This window comes from Siphateles boraxobius, unplaced genomic scaffold (genome assembly GCF_051911475.1).
Source record: "Siphateles boraxobius isolate OS27281-9 unplaced genomic scaffold, OSU_SipBor_1 5, whole genome shotgun sequence".
In the NCBI taxonomy this organism is placed as follows: Eukaryota; Metazoa; Chordata; class Actinopteri; order Cypriniformes; family Leuciscidae; genus Siphateles; species Siphateles boraxobius.
Genome location: NW_027509141.1, coordinates 24,365,064 through 24,380,418, shown reverse-complemented (window position 1 = coordinate 24,380,418; position 15,355 = coordinate 24,365,064). Strand labels below are relative to the sequence as shown.

Here is a 15,355-nt window from a genome sequence, read left to right as displayed (position 1 = left end):
TGCTTTTCACACAGAGCAATAACTACTTTATTTACTATTTTCTGTCCATCAACTATTTCTCTGCTGCATTTGAACAAAACTGCTAATATTCACTGTAGAGAAATCATTAAAGTACAATAAGTAAAGTATACTGATAACATCTTGAAATTAGGAAGTTGTACTAGAAAATAAATAGCTACATCAAATAGTAAACTGTGAAGGAACAAGCTTTGCACTAGGAGGTTTGGCATAAACCAGTTAATAAGAATCCCCACTATGATATTGTCAAAGCCCATGAAAGGTTTACATTAAGGCAAACAATCAGTACACGGGCATGTATTAAACTCTGATGCACGCACGCACGCACGCGCGCGCGCGCACGCACGCACGCACGCACGCACGCACACACACACACACACACACACACACACACACACACACACACACACACACAGAGACACACACACAGACACACACACGCACGCACGCACGCACGCACACACAGCCAAATTGATTAGGGCTCAACATGAAAATCCTAGCATGACAAACAGTATACCTATAGCTCCATCAAACATTTCCAGCTGTGTCAGGGGCAAAAGGAGGTCACAGAAAATACGGATGAAAAAACAGGTCTGAGTTTGATTTCCTTATAACTTAAATAGGGTGACCCAGAGGCCAATGACAAGGCTGAGAATAGCAAAAGGCATACACAATATATAGGGACAATAGTGTTTGCCCTTTATATTTTTTGTTGTCACAGTCATTCTTGGTTGATGGCATGCTCTGTTGATGAATGAGGTCCTCACTTTAACTTCAGTGTCTCAATTAAGTTCATGGAATAAGAAAAGATCTTGAGTTTTAAAGGGTTTCTCATTGGTACTGTCTATAGTCTCCGAATGACGAAGCAGGCATGGGAGCAGGCTCTTCTGCAAACTGTGGGCCTGTAGAGAAAGGATATGTTGGTTGATTTGAATTTATCTATTACTTTTTAATTTTTGCATTTAAAAAAAGTTTTATTCAGTCTCAAAGGATGATTGCCACACTTACCAGTTGGGAATTGTGCTGAGGCGAACCTTGTGAGCAGAATTCCTGCACCTTCTATTAACGCAAGCAATATACCTCCCATTGCAGCAGAGCCAAACATGGCCACTGGTCCATCTGTGATGAGACAAAGAAATTAATATCACACAAATAAATACAAGTTATTTAAATATAAAAGGAAGAATTTTAAGAGAATGCACTTTAAATATTTATAAACTGGCAAGGAATTAGAACTTGCATAAATGTGACCACATCATTATTTACATTAGATTGAGATTTGACTTACTTCTTGCAGCTAAAATGGCTCCTGTCATGGCACCACTTGTGATTGAATTCCAGGGGTCTTCTTTGCCCCTCACCTTCACCAGCCCACAATCAATCATGGAGAAGAGGCCACCCCACACCGCAAAGCTTCCTAATGATGAAAAAAACATTTGTATTTTGTAATATCTTTCAAAGTAAATACATAAATTATTAACCAATTACATTGTCTACATCAGTGGTTCCCAACCTTTTTTTGTCCGAGACCCCCTTTTTCCCAAGAAAATATTTTAGGGCCCCCCTATTTAATGACATTGTAGCTCTTGTAAGCTTGCAGCAAGGATGACTAAATGTTTTGTTTTTAAAAAAACAGTATGCTCATTACTATAACCAGATATGTTTATGCACAAATAATAGCGTATAATATTGTAAATACTATAACAAAAACAGCCGTAGGCCATTTGTAATTTAAAAACGTAAGCCTAGGAGTAGTCTATTAATTGGCCCTAATTGAAATGCAATAACAAAAATATAGGTATTCACTGTGTAGGGAAAAATAATTAATATAGGCTATTACAAAATAACTGGTGTCTGGGACCTCAATACTTGCATGTTATTTGTGAGGCTTTATCAATCAGTGTGAGGATTGCTGCTGGCAGTGAGTAATTTGGTCAATGCGTGGAGAGATCTTATAGCCTGGTCCCACCAGACTCTCGTACATTTCATTTGTACATAGAGTCTGGCACCTCTCCATTGACAAGCGTTAACTTCTTTGTAGGCGGGTACTCTACTGAAGTCTAAAACTATTGGATCTGTCCAGAGTCACTCTAAATCTGCCATAACCAATCGCTAACGTTTGGTCGTGACGTATGTCATGTCGAACCCCGTGGAGAGGAGGGCCACAACATCATGGCCACCAACAAAACTAAGCAAAGATTGTTCTTGCTCCGGCTTTAACTTCTTGATATTCGGCAGTGTTGCCACAACGGACCGAATTGGCTTCGCTCGCATCTTTCTCCGCTGCCATTACTAAACAACTCAAAATAACGCACAACATCAACATCATCGTTCTCAGCCACTCCCTCTGTTCGCTGATTGGCCCGGTAAAAAATTGACCGGAGAAAACCAAAGACTACAGCACAAGCCCAGACATAGTACTGAAGGAAAATGAAAATTGAGCGGAAGTACGTAGGAGGGCAGAACCAGGCTAGAGATCTTAGACAGGGCAAGACATTTCATCCTCAAGGGTCAGTCTGGCCCTGTATTTGGTTTTAAGGGCTGTCATGGTTGAAACCCCATTTTTTGGTCAGCCAGGGGATCATGAAAAAAAAATTAGCCTAGCTAATGTAATATGATAGTTCTCCTTAAAGCTGCAGTCCGTAACATTTGGCAATCTAGCGATTAATAGACACGCGTTTATTAACAGAATAATGCGTCTTGTGGAAGAACATTGTAGCCGAAGCTACTTCTCTGTGTTTATGTCTATGATGAGTCACACAGGCACTGGGCTACACCGCAGCAGTACAACCCGAACCAGTGTAAAATAGTCCCAATATAAACACTTATTATAGGTGTACCATTGTGACTCAGGATAAGACAAAAACACGGTTTGGAAAATGGATTCATGATGTACTCACTCGTTATATAAATGTAGTAAATTTTTAACATAAAAAAAGTTACAGACTGCTACGTTAATGCTCACTGTTCCAACACTTTTCAAAATATGACGCGACCCCCCAAAGAGCTCGCTGAGGCCCTTGTGGGCCGAGACCCCCCCCTGTTGGGAACCGATTTCATGTCCCTCCATTGACTTTAAAATGTGCCGGAGAGTGACTGCCGACTAGCAGCGGGAACACATCAAACCTGCTCCGACCCGATAGAAGCAGCACAAACACAACTTTAACCGGCACAAACGAAGCAAAAACAAACAAGACTTTTTGCGTGAATTTGGAGCATGTGGGGATGCTGAGTGACCTCAGAATGACCAATACATATGATTGTAATATCTAAGAAACCAAAACTTCACGCAGTGATTGACAGGGCGGGAGTGGGCATGATCGGCTCGGAATGCATTGAATTTTGCTACATTCATTGCGGGACATTTAATGAAAATGCAATCGCAAGTGTCTTAAACTATGAGTGTAAATGCAATTAAATATAACATTTATTTAAAATATCATTTAAATTATCAATTTGCTATAGTTTTTGCTTGAACATGTTAAACATAATCATATCTGTAATACATTTTAATTTTGCAACTTATAAAACGTTAAAATATGTATTCAATTGGCATATTAAAACTAGTGTATTAAATGGCAAATGTAAATTATATAATTGAATTTTGCACCAAACGTTGCAAAAATGTAATGGCAAATGTAAATTTAAAAACAGAAATACATTGCCATTTTACATATTGCATTGTCATTTTGCATATTACATTTCAAATTGAATATTGCTACTCATATGCTTTCATAGTCTTGTAGCAGGTATTGAGAAGAGAATGTTATTGTTATGATGGGTTATTTCATTGGTTCATGTAGTTTGTTCTGGTGCAGTACCAAAAGACTCCAGCAGGTTTCATAGACTTGGCAAATAAATTTTTCAGAAGATTGTATGTACAGACATCTGTTGTTGGCGTTTTTGGCAGTTTTTCTGAGGCTTTTATAGCGATATGAACAATATCGGAATTATATCGTATCGACCGAAATTAAGAAATGTACCGTGATATAAAATTTGGCCATATCGTCCAGCTCTATGATGAACAGATTTAAATTGAGGCTTTTAATCACATATAAACATCCATCAACTCACACATCAGTAGTGATGAACAGAAGCTCAAGCATGATCGCTTGATGTGCGAGAACCAATGAAGTTGATTCTAGTGTGTTACGCAGTACGGTTGAGGTTCTGCAAGAGGCAGTGAGGTTTGTTGTCACGCATCAAGAAGGTTCGGTTGAGCTTCTGTTTATGTTCGGTGATCAATGTTTATATGTGAAAAAAGCCTAAATTGAATCTGTTCATCATATAAAGCGATTAAGTCTCTTCAGAAAATTTGGACTAAACCAATAAATTCCTATTAATTAGTTTTATGATCTCTTTATTAACTTTTTAATAAAGTGGTAGTTGCATAACTGTCAATGGAGTACAAATATGATTGTATTAAAATTATAATTTGTGTTCCGAAGATGAATTAAAGTCTTACAGGTATGGGACGACACGAGGGTGAGGAAATTATTACAGAATTTTCATTTTTAGGTGAACCTTTAATTTGAACAAACTTACATTTTTTTAAAACAAATCAGCTATTAGAATGACATCTGAAGAATCATGTGACGCTAAAGTCTGGAGTAAAGGCTGCTGAAAATGTTCAAAATGTATTAAAATAAAAAATAACATTTCACAATATTCATATTTTTAATGTATTTCCTGATCAAATAAATGCAGCCTTGCTGAGCATAAAAGCATAAATGCTCCATTCAAAAGCATTCAAAAAAATCTTAACCCCAAACTTTTGAACTATAGTGTCTCACTCGGACTACATGTGACGTATAATCTTTGAACCCTTAAACATTACCTCCAAGTTGTGGAGCTCTGGTCCTTATGGCTGTCAAGCTACCCCTCATTCTGTGATTCATTCCCTAAAAATATGAAAAATAAAAACACCAATGAGATCTTACATTGGGCCCAAAAGTACTGCAGGCCCTTAACTTTAAGTAAAACAACACTAATTCTCTGTGCTGCTGATAAAGCACTCACAGAGGGAGAGTTTCTAAAGCCTTTGACGGCCTGAAAGATCCCTCCACCGATGGCCCCCATGGTGAAAGCACCCCCACAGTCGTCCACTATCCTCCAGGGGCTGAGAAACAACAACAGTATGATCATGAGAACACCAATAATGCATAAAGATCATCTCTGCTACTAGAAACCCTTCCAAAAAGTTCTGGTTTTAAAAAATGGTCTCACTTTGGGGATACACTTTATTTTAAGGAGTATTGATACAAATAAGTAATATTATGAGTAATATTAATTAATAACATGCAATAACTGTATAAGTAGGGTTAAAATTTGGTTTAGATGCTTGTAATTATGCATAATTTAATGTCATTACTATGGTAAGTACATGCAAGATGTGTAACAAGGACAATGCACAATAAAGTGTTAACCATTTTCGTTAGTGTAAATCCTACTCGAGGAAGTATCCATAATGTCGCCCAATAAACGAAACAGAAAACGGGTATGTTGTATAAATATGACACATTTCAATAACGTTAGTAACGTATGCTTTCACGTCGTATTGCTGACTAAGTTATCTAACTTACAGATCCTACTAACGTTAACCGTATGTTAATACAAATAATTGCCCTATATATTATGTGTAGTAGTTTAATAGATTAAACAATTATTATTAAAACATAATGTAGAAACAAAATCAACCGATCACCGGCAGAACAAGGTCATGTGCGGGACTGACAGCAAGAAGCCTTTACTGAAGGACATCGTGTTAACTAACATCCAGTAAACCGACCATATCACAACAATTCGAGCGTCAAACAGCCTGACAGTTAATCAGACCGCATAAATAATAAAGATTATTTTAACTGTTATAATAACAACAAATATAAATGTTCGAAATGTATAAAATAAAAAAGTTGTTTCAACTGTCGGCTCACCAAGGCTCCCTCGCGTACTCCTCCATTTTGTTCTTTTCCTCTTCCCACTGACGTAACAAAACACGTGCTGGTGCAGCGAGTGACGTAAGGTTATTCGCGTGGTCCTTTGCTGTCTTTTTCTTTGTTATCGTTAAATTGCTAGAGGCCCCTCTAGTGGCAGTATTCACACAAATTACTAACCATTTACAGTGAGATAATGCAGAGGTCCCATAAATGGGTCAATTTCGTCCACCATAGACAATAATGACAATAATGGATTATAGTTTACAAGGCCCCAACTTGTTGCCCCCACACATTGTTTTTATAATCTTTATAAAGCACATCTTATAATTAGTGCTTTTGAATTTAACTAACTTTCAAATTTAAAGTGGGTATTGCGATATCAGGCATAATTCTGATATAAATTGTAATTTAAACTATAAACCAAAATTATATTTTATATCAGAATTATGCATGATATTGCAAAACCAACTTTACATTTTGAAAAATTAAAGTTGTCAAGTGGCTAATAAAACTGTTCTTTATGGTAGAGCCTCTTCGTTGCGCCTAGAGGAGATGGGGCTGCATTAAAAGTTAGTTGATGTCTCTGCGTTAAAACATAATTCAAAAATCTCTCTCTCCTTCATGTCGCCTCTATGTTATTGCTCTGAGTCTGACACGCGGTTGGCTATGTTTCCATTATTAGGAAGGGGAAAGGAATGAGATGCAGTCTGAGCCTGCATTGAGAAATGACCAAATATAGACATTTCAGCAGTCCCGAGGGTTAGTCAGGGGCAATCAAAATATAAACAAGCTTGCTTCGATTCCAATCAACTTTCAGACTCCACTTTCAGAAGAACATTTCTGAAGAGCTCTGAAAAAGATGAACAGCAGACTATTGAGTGATTACCTCTAGCTCCAGTGGTGATTCTTGTATATACCAGTAATCTATGCATTGCAATAAGCACCTGCCACTTATCTGAAGATCATAATTCCCTAAGAAAAGAGAGAAAAGCTTTAAGCTTTAAACCTGTGACCAGATTGAATGTAATCTGTAATGTTACATCACAAGTGGTGTGGTCTTTTGTTTCTTGTCCTACATAGCCTTCGTGTATAGGTCTTTATTCCAGTAAACAAATGAGCTAAGCAAAATTACGTGGCATTAGCAACAATGCATTAGATCACTGTTTTTTTTTCATGCCCAAGAAACTCATTGTAGCTCTGGAAGCGTGCTACAGCCCTTTATAGGATCTGTGTGATCATGTGAGGAGCACTCACTAACACTAGAACCATTCATTCTATCTATGGTTCGGAACTGGACTCTACAGCTTTTACAGCATTTTTATATCCCCACAAAATGACTCAGAAGGTCAGATTGGAGTAAATTTAAAGATACTTAGTATTGCATTATGTCTATTGCGAGTTACTTAGAATTGCATTCGCTCATGTAACAAGGTTGAAAGTTATGGAAGAAAATTATGTCAATTACTCATGTCATTTCAAAACTGTATGCCTTTCTTCTGTGGAGCATAGAAGATACGATGACATAATTTTCACTTTTGTAGACAAAATCACTAAAGGGTGAAGTTTGTATTGACATAAACCAGAGTTTTTATTTCAACTAAAACTATTAATAATTGTTCTCAGTAATTGAAAAAAAGACAGAAATAAAATAAAATATACATTTTGAATGAAAAGTTTAAATTTATAAGATAAGTTGCAGTTCCAATATGTAAAACTGAAATAAAAATAAACTAAAGGTAAAAAATAATAATAATGAAAATGGCAAAGCACATACAAATGACAACTAAAATTTAAATAAATACTAAACCAGACATTATTCTGACAATGACCTGAAAATAATCAAATAAAATCACATGACCCAGGTGTGTTTGTTGGACCAATCATATATTTATCATGCAGATTCCTCCAAAAACAATTAGAATTTTCTACATAACACAAATGGAATTACTGGATTGTCACAGCTGAAACCTGATATAAGAATCATTCTATTCGACACAGCTTATTTTCAATGAGCATAACATTCTATTCTAATTCTAATATTCTTACATCTTACAATTAAAATCTCTCTACATTTTTTAATGTTGTTTGATAAATTACAGATGGATGGTAAAAAAAAGAAGACACTTAACAGTGATTAAAATGTACATATACTCAATGGATTACATACGTTTTAAGAAAATTTCAGATAAAAAATGTTTTGTAGTTTGCATGTTTAAGCAGCCATATTCACATAGATCTGATTATCCATCCCTTTCTCCTAAATGCTAAAATTCTGTTCTCGTTCACACTCGCTCATTCAAAATAATATAAGGTAGCCTATTGAAGAATCTGTAACATGGAAACAATACCTGTTTTATGTGATTTTTTTTAATTAGAATCCCACCTTTAATCTCTGATCAGCAAGAGCTTTTACTTCAGAGATTCCCAAACCCCAAAATACTAGAATAAAATCCAGGTGATTGTTTTATTTCTTACATAGTTCAATTCAGTCAGATGTAAGAAGATCCGATTTTACTGCCGAAAAAACAACAACATCTACTCAACATCCACATACATACTGTACCAAACCCACACTAATAAATCTATCATATGAAATTATTCATTTAGTGCAAATGACAAGCAAGGCATCAAGTTCTCTGCAGTTCCATAGGCCATCGAAGCCTCTAAGCACCCATGACTGCACCACACTTCCGTTTCTTTAAATCGTCCAGTGTACTTTTTACAAAGACTCCTGGGCAGAAGCTGTGCATCCAATGGACTAATCACCATCTATACGAACCCATACCTGTCTTCCATACTGTAGGGCAGCAGTAAAGACTCTGTATGGAAGATTCTGAGTGTTGATCTTCTCAAGGTCTGTGAGATGTCTGTCCTTTCATTCCTGTCTTTTTTCTTCATTCATGTTTATCTCTCTGCACTGCCAGCTTACTGCAAGAGCTTTGGTATTGCAACCTGTGAAAAACAATTCACTGTGAGTTCAAACTCTCTCAGGGAAAACAGGAAAACCTCTGAATATGAGACCCAATGTATCTACAGGAAAGTTTCATGATCATTTAAAAAATGTAACTTGCAAGATTGTATATGTGTATATATATATCATATATAAATATCTTCATACATCATATATATATATATATATATATATATATATATATATATATATATATATATATAAATTGTTTGATAAAATATAGGCTTATATGTTTCTAATGTAAATAATTTGTTTAATTAATTACTTTATACCTTTTTCAGCTTTTTGATATTGCTGCCTCTAATGGAAGCTAGAAGTTGGTCCCTTGTATTTTGAGCTCCTCCTCTTCCTCCACTCCTATCATCAAGCTTCCTCTGTGACACGGGTGTCAGGGAGTTCTTCAGGAAGTCTCCGTCTAGCATTGGAGGTGGAGGCGGTGGTGGTCCTCCAGGCGGTGGTGGTGGCGGAGGTGGTCCACCACCAAGGCCACTGATCCTTTTCTTATGAGTCAACTTGGGCGATGGGGCGGGTGACGGTATGGGAGAAGGTATAGGAGACGGCCTGGGCGAGGCTCTCGGGGAGCCTTTACCAAAGCCGGGTTTTGGAACTTCTAATGAGTCTTTCTTGTCTCCTGCACCTTGGGCTTGAGCCTGCTTCTGTTCCTGCAACCGCTTTTGTCGCTGACGGTCCATATTGCGACTAAGAATACTGGTCATGGTCATACGAGGACCAGCTAACTCAAAGTGGTAGCCTAGTTTCAGAAGAGTTGTGTTTTCTTTTAAGATTTTGGTCATTTCCATCTCAGACTTTCCTCCGATGATGTGTCGCTGGTTGTGGAAGCGTAGCTCAGTGAGTGTGGTGTTGTGCTGGAGGGCATGAATCAGGGCCATGATTCCTTTGCTAGTTAGTAGATTGGAGTCCAAATTGGTGCTAGTGATGCTTTTGTTAATGCGTAAGGTCTCTGCAATAGCGTAAGCCACATGGTCATCAGCGCGGCAGTTAGCCAAAGAAAACGTTTTGATGTGTGTGTTGTTTTTCAAGGCCTCTGCGAACTGAATAAGCGTTTTGGTTTTTATGACCTCAGAATTGTTCACATTGAGATCAGCCATGCCCGGATCGTTGCAACGAACTCTCTCAAGGTCTTCATCAAACATGCTGGCTGACTCATCCTCCTCTTCCTCCTCTTTGGTCTTACTTTTTGTAATGGTGTCTGAAACACAGTTTCCAATGTTCACTTCCTTGATGGGTTCATGAATTTCATTTATGATTTCATTTTGTTTCTGAACATCCTCTCTTTCCTTATCGCTTGCTTTTGCATTACATTCCTGCGGCTTCTTCACATTTTCATTGTTCTTTTCAGGTTCTTTCTCTTTATTTTCAGCAAGTCCCCTTAATTCCAACGTGGGCCCTTCTTTCAACTTCTCGCTTGACCTTCTTATTAGTTTTTCATCCTTGTCCTCTTTTGTTTTGTCTTTTAGAACCTGATTTTGCTTTTCCTCTAACCTGGACGGATAACCTTTAGTCTTGTTCTCCTCTCTCTTCCTAATCTCATCCTTTCTCTCCCTTTCCTTCTCCTCTTTCTCCTTTATCCTAGAAATCATCTCCTTTGCTCTACTTTCCCCAGATTCCCTTTTCCGACTATCTTCCTTTCTATTTGTCTCCTTTTTCTCCTGAAGCTTAGAAATTAATTCTTTGGTTTTGCTGCTGCTACTTTCTCTCATCTCTCTTCTGTCTTTGAGTTTACTCCCATCATTTTGTTCTTTCACCTCTACTTTTCGCTCACTCTCCTCATCCTTCTTGGAAAGGACAGATTTGTCATCTTTGGTGCCCTCTGTGACTCTGCGAGTCCTGTCCTCCATTCTATCATCACATTTAGGGAAGGAAGAGGTGGAGGGGGTCCTCTGAAGTCCTCCATCTCTGCTGTCAGACGTGGAGGTATTCTTCTCTTGGCTCAGGCCCATCTTACGCAGGTACTCTTGCTTCCGGCTCTCCTTCTTCGGCTCTCCCTGAGGATCAAATATGTATAAATTATGGACAAATTATGGTGACATACAATCAAATTTATATTTTTGTTTTGGGGGAACCAACTGGAGGAAAAAACAGTGGCTTAGGCCTACATACTAACATGAAAATGTTCAAATAAAGCCACTGCTTTGACACAGATGGTTATATAAAAGCTGTAGTGCATGCACATGTTTACAGTATGCACAGTCGGTTGTTTCACAGTGAAGAAGATGTAAACTTGCACAGTGGCTGAGTGTTTGATTTGTGAGCTGTACTTTTTCACTGGAAAGCTCCAGCCTTGGCAGACTTATCCTTAAAAGGCAGTGAGCAAAGGAGCAATCAACAAAGGAACTTCAACTGTGCCAACATTTCAAGAGACTTTAACATCCAAAGACACTCCATTAGGTATCTATTAGATACATTGCTCCTGCTTGTATTATGCATTTAAATTGAAAAGTAAAAAGGTAACATTGCATGGCCTTTTACAGTTAAAGTTCGTACAAATCTAATTTGTAAAAGTTATACAAAATAAGGTGGACATTATGCAAGTGTCATAAAATGATACAAATACATCTACAAACAAAACATCTGTCAAGCCACATTAGTCTACTTTTATTAATTTATTCAGCCATGTCTTCAAGGTCCTACTAAGCATGTCAGGTTAAACTCCAGCATTCATCATAGACAAACTTTTAAGGTAGGCTAGTTGTGAATATTTTACCTCTGTTGACAGGTTTCTCTGGAAGCGGGATTTGAAATTATCGGTCTGGCCGCACAATTGTGATTCTTTTTTAACTGGCGCGGTTGGTTTTAAATCCGTTTGGTCCACAACGACTATTTCACTCGGATCTGGATCAGGAACAACAGATACCTCTTTCTGCAGCTCTTCCATTTCTTCGGGTGACAGGTTTGACAGCAAGCTGTCGAGGTCCGGGTCCTCGCTCACCTGTCGCCCGGTTTTAGTGAGTCCCCTCACTTTCCTCCGGGACATTGTTGCGTTCAATTATGACAAAAACTTCTGTAGAATTTGCTGAAGATATCCGCGTTTTTTTCAGTTATTTTACCTTTTGAAAAAAAAAAATTTCATTAATAGAGCTGTCAGTTTAGAAAGTGAAGATGAAAAACGAGGAAAAGTGTCAAATTGAAGCCTTTCTGGATGTGAAAGAAACGCAAGGAGCAGCGCGAGACGCGATGGACTGTCAGCGTAAGTTTGTAGTGCTAAGACATTCCTTGAAATCCATCGAGCACATGACCATATTTAGATGGGGGTACATAGTCCTTTAAAGGCAATTGGGAAGGATATGGTTTACTAAAACTCAAAAGCATCCTAGAAACATACGGTTACTTCCTGATAGGAATTCAAGATTCCTGGAGTATAGGCTACTGAAAATATTTTTCCAGTGATGTTTAAGAATGTTATAGAAATAGTTTGGATACTATAATAGGCTGCTGTGCTATTCCAGGAATCAGTTTAATGTGGTTCAATAGAATATAGGCTATTCATAAATTTGAAATGATTATGCTTCATCTTAATGGAAGCAAATCGTAAGCCAAGACCACAAATCTGTCACCAATAGTTTCAGCAGAGAAACAAAAGAGCAGGATCTAATAGCAGCAGTGTTTATTACAAACTCAAAATGACAAAATACTCAGGATACTCGTGGATCTAAAGAACACAAACATAACCAATGTATACAGATAAGAGGGGAACACATATGCTACTAGCTGAAAACAGGCTCAATATAGCCAACTAAACCAATGAAAGAAATGAGAAATAGGTTTCTGTTCATTAATCAAACAATGAATAACCATGGAAACAAATGCAAACAAAGGTAACAACGAAAACCCAAATCAAACTTAACCCTCTACTGCACGGTGTTGCCATATGGCAACATACCCTTTCTTTGGACATTTCTTGAAATTTGAAAATAAATATGAGCTCTGATTAATCTTAAATTCATGGTAGAACCTGGTGGTAACCAATGATATGCTTTGATGACATCACAACACTACACACACCCTTGCAACGTCATTCTTTTCACACACTTTTGATGACTCCAGCTGCTGAAAAAGTGCTTGTGTATATGTGAAGATTTTTTTCATATTTCTTCGGAATAAAAAAATACATCAAGCATCTGGGGGTAAGTTCCAATCTTATTTCAATCATTGTCACATTGTTTTGATACTTATATTACCTTTTTATTTAATAAAATAGATATGTTGCCATATGGCAACATTGTGCGGTAATGGAACAATATTTTGCCCATGCTAATGCAGAGTAGCTTTGTATGAATGACAATGAATGGATGCACTGATATAGTTGGATATTTGTATTCTACTCATATATTTATATATATTTGTATATATTTATAAAGTAAAGTAAAAGTAAAGTATAAAAGTAAAATATATATCCGTCTTGACCGCTTTGATCACTGGCCAGAGATGGGTGCACCAAAAGGAAGGTACAAGAATCCTGGCTGCAAGGGCATCGTCAGAGGGGTTTGCTCTAAGTGCAAGGTGCACCTCTGCCTTAAAGGTGGGGTATGTGATTTGCAAAACGGCCGGCAGATTTTGAAAATACACAACTCAAAAGGTCCTACCTTCTTTCCTCCAACGCTGGCCCTGACTCCACCCACTCCACCCATTCGAAGAGGGGCATGGGGGAGGGGGGTATGGTACGACCGTTTGATTGACGCACTTACTGTCCAATGATTCTAGGTGGTCTTGGAAATGATTGGCTGGAGTTTTTCGAGTCCTGCCCGTTCCACAGATGATTTCATTTTTTAATTTTCATGTCAGTGCTTCTAACTCAGTGGCTGTAAGTGGGTTAGGAATAAGATTTCAAGTGATTTTGAAAAAATGGTCAAAAAAGAAAATCACATACCCCACCTTTAACGGAGAGAACAACTGCTTTAAGGCGTTTCACATCGAGTAGTTTCACTTGAACAGTTCTTATGAGTTTGTGTCAGATGTTTTGTAAATGTTGTTGAAATAATCGTTTCACATTGAGTAGTTTCACTTGAACAGTTCTTGTGAGTTTGCGTCAGATGTTTTGTAAATGTTGTTGAAATAATACTTTGAAAATTAGTTTCATATTTTGTACACAAAGCTCTTGAAAACATTTTAAATAATAAAAACAATTTCATTTCTAAAAGACAGGTCTGTAATCATCTATGAATTTCATGTCATTTTAGGAGAAAACGCATCAGGCTGTTCCATTGTCGCACAATGTTGCCATATGGCAACGCACCCAAAAGTACCCCCCCCCCCAAAAAAAAAAAAAAATGTTAATTTGAGTCTATTTTATATATAAAAAAAACACTGTAAATTTTTTTAACATGATTGCATAATAATGGGTGCAGTAGAGGGTTAAAAAACAAAGTCCAACAGAGGAGGTAGGGGGATGAGGAGTAGGCAGAAGGGACCTCCAATGATAAGGGAGGAGATGGCAGGGGAGGAGTTAAGGAGGGTGTGACTGTGGGAGAAACCAGGGAGTGACTCCAAACAGAGCCATCAGGATGCAGGCCCATGAGGGAGGAGCCAGGGTGTAGCCAGGAGCCCAACCGAGTGAGGTGGAGACGAGGTTGGTAAAGACCCAAGCAGAGCCGAGGAGATGAAGATCCATCAAGACACTGATGGACTGAAGGGCCAAGGCGGGACCAAGGTGAAGACGGGGACTTGGCAGAGCCGGAGTGAACGAAGACAGCGGTGGAGCCGTAGGGAAGGAAGAGACCGAAGGTCCGTGGCACAACCAGGGTGATGACTGACTAAGGCGGAGCTTGAGGGAGGAGGGGTCACAGTGGAGCTGAGCTAGTGTGTAGCCATGGTGGAGCCAATGGGTCGACAGGACGAGGTGGAGTCCGGGGCTTTGAGGCTTCAGGTAGATCCACACACCAGGGCAGAGCTGGAGAGCTAAAAGCCCAACGTGGATCCGAGCTGCTAGGGAAGACGGAGCCGAATGGCTGAAGGGGGCCAGGACCAAATAACTACAACCTCATAGGCAGAGGAGGTGGGAGCATCAGCAACAATGCAGAATTGGTGCAGTGTGACAAAACAGACTTGGTGCTGGGCGGGAGCACCAGCGACGCAAGGGACTTGGAACAGGCCGACGACAGAGACTTCAAATTGATCCATTCACATTCAACAATTATCACAATAGGGTCCGAGTACTGCACACACATCTCTGCCTTGGGAGTATCCATTCCTTCTTACTCTATCAATAAGCCCACTGGTATGGATATCGCTGCTGGCCCTCATACCTGGTCAAACTCCATAACTGGCTTGGGCTCCGGGTTGAATGTGGCTTCAAGGGTAATCTCCATGAGGGATGTTATTGCCGGCTCATGCACCTGTTCAGACTTGGCTCTCTGTGGCTCTGGGACTACGGTGGGCTCTGGTGTTGTCTAAAAGAGTAGGATCTAATCGC

At 38.7% G+C, this 15,355-nt stretch overlaps 2 protein-coding genes across 3 annotated transcripts; both read right to left on the bottom strand.

The window, feature by feature from the left end:
- Nucleotides 1–6,565, bottom strand: timm17a (translocase of inner mitochondrial membrane 17 homolog A (yeast)). Its single transcript, XM_077203459.1, has 6 exons — nucleotides 5,952–6,565; nucleotides 5,038–5,137; nucleotides 4,856–4,919; nucleotides 1,307–1,435; nucleotides 1,027–1,137; nucleotides 1–920 (listed from the first exon to the last, which is right to left on the bottom strand). The coding sequence occupies exons 1-6, from the start codon at nucleotides 5,975–5,977 to the stop codon at nucleotides 850–852; spliced, it is 501 nt and encodes a 166-aa protein (XP_077059574.1). The 5' UTR covers nucleotides 5,978–6,565; the 3' UTR covers nucleotides 1–849.
- Nucleotides 6,566–7,517: 952 nt separating this feature from the next.
- lmod1b (leiomodin 1b (smooth muscle)) lies at nucleotides 7,518–12,161 on the bottom strand. Of its 2 annotated transcripts, XM_077203456.1 has the most exons (4): nucleotides 12,078–12,144; nucleotides 11,651–11,993; nucleotides 9,198–10,931; nucleotides 7,518–8,906 (listed from the first exon to the last, which is right to left on the bottom strand). In XM_077203456.1, exons 2-4 carry the CDS (start codon nucleotides 11,918–11,920, stop codon nucleotides 8,880–8,882), a joined length of 2,031 nt encoding a protein of 676 aa, XP_077059571.1. In that variant the 5' UTR covers nucleotides 11,921–11,993; nucleotides 12,078–12,144; the 3' UTR covers nucleotides 7,518–8,879. The 2 variants fall into 2 exon arrangements, with proteins under 2 accessions (XP_077059571.1, XP_077059570.1); XM_077203455.1 differs by having other exon boundaries at nucleotides 11,651–12,161.
- Nucleotides 12,162–15,355: the final 3,194 nt, after the last annotated feature.

Bases quoted from the DNA above. Each gene is read 5' to 3' on its own strand.
- timm17a (XM_077203459.1), bottom strand. From the start codon at position 5,977: ATGGAGGAGTACGCGAGGGAGCCTTG. The intron at 4,920-5,037 runs GTGAGTGCTTTA...TCATATTTTTAG, and splicing joins GCTTTAGAAACTCTCCCTCT to GGAATGAATCACAGAATGAG. The intron at 921-1,026 runs GTAAGTGTGGCA...CTTTCTCTACAG, and splicing joins CTCAGCACAATTCCCAACTG to GCCCACAGTTTGCAGAAGAG.
- lmod1b (XM_077203455.1), bottom strand. From the start codon at position 11,920: ATGTCCCGGAGGAAAGTGAGGGGACTCACTAAAACCGGGCGACAGGTG. The intron at 10,932-11,650 runs GTAAAATATTCA...TTTGATCCTCAG, and splicing joins AGAGAAACCTGTCAACAGAG to GGAGAGCCGAAGAAGGAGAG. The intron at 8,907-9,197 runs GTATAAAGTAAT...TGTTTTTCACAG, and splicing joins ATATCAAAAAGCTGAAAAAG to GTTGCAATACCAAAGCTCTT.